Genomic DNA, 2721 nt, shown 5'->3' on the forward strand with positions numbered 1-2721 from the left:
AGATCCCGAAGTAGTTGCCTGGCAAAATAAATATACATGTGCCACATAATATGTATACCGTGTGTGTGTCATTGGAGCAGCAGTAAGCATGATAATCAGCCTAGACAACCAGGAAAGCTACGTTATGCTGGCATAGCCGAGCTAAGCCACTGCAACATTCTATTTTCAATTAGATTGCGCGAGCGTGGATGCCTGGACATGGTAGCGCGTAATATATCGGATAATTAACAAGATTTCCTACCTGATGCACAGGCGCAGAGAGCACACTCGTGTGCAAGGGCTAACTGCTGCACTATTTACTTACGCTGTTTGCTACGCTGTTGCACACACAAGATCGGCCTTATCTGTGCGACCATGAGTTGAGAAAGCCGGAGTAACGCTGATCGTCGCACCGCTGATCTCGTTGCTTCTCGCCGATATTAGGCGCTACCGTATCGTGGGGTCGACGCTCACGCGATAGTACTATTAAACAGTTTCGAGGACGCTCGAGCTCCACCTTAAGGAATGGAACGCGATCGGACCCCGTTCACATCATCTTAATCGTTCGCCTGGATTCGTTTCTCGGTGAATACTTCAACCTTGCCGCAAGCAGATAAACGTCTGGCCGTTTAACATTGTGACATTTGTCGTTTCAAACTATCCTAGAATGTCTAATGCAAGTACAGTTGTGAAGTGCCCACCGCCATACATATATTTATTTTGCAAATTGGCGAAGTACACGCTACACGTCTGTAAGGAAACTGGCGTAGCTGGGCGCTTTGTTGATACAGCGCCGCCTTCTCGATCACAACCAACGAAGCCGACGCCGGAATGTGTGCGAAACGAGCTCTAACGCTATCGCGTTAAACAATTGCGAGGGTGTACCCTTCCGACGCCTTAAGTAAGATAAGCGGGATAGTGCTCGACATCCGAGTTGCAGTGGCTGCTATGGCTGCTATGACGTTGCAATGGCTGCTATTGTCAGCCTCTTTAGCAAAAAGATAGCGTGGCAAAATTATCAGAAATACGAATGGACGAGGTTTGGAACAAGTACTCTTTATTACCAGTCACTCCATCATGTTATCCGGCGAGATGCTTCTTTCTTCGCTTCTGCGTTTCTTGCCGCGCTGGACGCTCCTACTGTTGTGCCGGCCCCGACGGTTTCTCAGCTTTCGCTTTATGGCGGCTAGCTTCTTCCAGTACTCAACCTCCTCGCCTGCTTCAAGGGCCTCGACGATTACGCGGTTGCCGTCGATATGCAAGCCTTTGCCGTGCTGCTCAAGCTTGGTCAGTACGGCATGAGCAGCGCCTTCTTCGATGAAACGAAGCACGGCTTCGCCTTTGCTCTCGCAGTAATCGACGAAAGCTACCTTGGCGTACGGCTCGAGCGCTTCCTTCAGGCTTTTCCACGTGGTGACCTTATCAAGTCCTGTGACGCGCAGCAAACAGCCGGGCACGACCTTGAGCTCCTCGGCGGGTTCAGCTAGTGCTTCGTACTCGGCATCTTTCTTGACCCGAATGGCGTGCCGCGTTTGCTTGATGGCCCGCGTCAGCTCCAGCTCGTTAAATTTTACGCTCTCCCTGCTGAGAAACGCATTAACTTCATCTTTCGTCGCGAAGGTTGCGAACACAGAGCCTTTGAACTTACGAGTCTTGTTATGGCACATCATGAAGACGTCGACGGACTGACCGAACTGTCCGAAAAATTTGTCCAGCTCGTCCGTGCATGTGTTCAGCGGGAAGCCCTTGACGAAGACGGTCAGCTCGTCCAGCTCTGTCCTGCTCCTTCTTGGCCACGGATGGGCGGGCTTGCGACGCACCTTTGTTTCGTCTCTGCTTATTTCCAAAAGCTGGCTGCCCTTCCAATAGAAAGCCGCGGAAACCGTCCATTTCTTATAAGTGAGGCTCCTGAGCTTGTTGAATGTCAGCAGCACGTCAATTTCTACCCAACCGTTTCCTGACTCGAGCTTCCTTTGAAGAAACTTATCGCGAGACAAGTTCTTGTCGCCGAAGTAGTACTCCAGCTGCTTGATGATCTTGTCCAGTATATCAAAGTCCAAGGTCTCCCTTTCATCTTCCGCCTCGAATAGTTCGAACCTCACATCTCCGCGGGCAGCCATTTCACGACACTCTGACAGTCGTTGAACAAAGTCAGACGGGCGGAGCCGGTTTTGTAATGATTCCAGACGCACAATGAGCCGGACGCTGAACGATGTCGGACAAGCATTGACAAAGTTATATCCAAACTGGTAGCGAAACCAGCGAAACTTCCGTTAAGCCCATGTGACCATGCAGTTGGCGGCTCGGCTCGCTGTCACCGTCGCCATCTACGTATTGTGGGGACAACTAAAAGCAAGGAAAAAAAAGGAAAACAAAAAAATATGACGTCACAACCGGAACCTGTAGGGATGTCGCGCATTCGCGTTACATAGCGCGAAATTATCATTCTTCTAAATTGCCGCTGTTTTACATGTTTTGATAATTAGACGATTTTATTCAGTCTTTGCGGCTCACTAATGGCGTTTGCGAGAAGAAAGGAAGATCAACACGAAAGAGTTTGCAACCAAGCTTGTTTTATTTGTCGAATAGTCTAATTGCAACGTACACCAAAATAACAAGTAGATTTTAAAAAAAATATGATACAAGGGCTCACGAAAACAACAGCGCAATAGTTCTAAGATTCACGTTTTCCAATCAAAGAAGAACACAGAAGCCTTATACAGCGCAGCGTTTCTTCGTTTA

The 2721-nt window shown here is 48.9% G+C and overlaps 1 protein-coding gene across 1 annotated transcript; it reads right to left on the reverse strand.

Moving 5' to 3' along the window:
• Nucleotides 1-982: 982 nt before the first annotated feature.
• Nucleotides 983-2099, reverse strand: LOC119391653 (la protein homolog). Its single transcript, XM_037659318.2, has one exon. It carries the CDS (start codon nucleotides 2097-2099, stop codon nucleotides 1047-1049), a length of 1053 nt encoding a protein of 350 aa, XP_037515246.1. The 3' UTR covers nucleotides 983-1046.
• Between the last annotated feature and the right edge of the window lie 622 nt (nucleotides 2100-2721).

Source organism: Rhipicephalus sanguineus, chromosome 4, assembly GCF_013339695.2.
Source record: "Rhipicephalus sanguineus isolate Rsan-2018 chromosome 4, BIME_Rsan_1.4, whole genome shotgun sequence".
Lineage (NCBI taxonomy): Eukaryota > Metazoa > Arthropoda > Arachnida > Ixodida > Ixodidae > Rhipicephalus > Rhipicephalus sanguineus.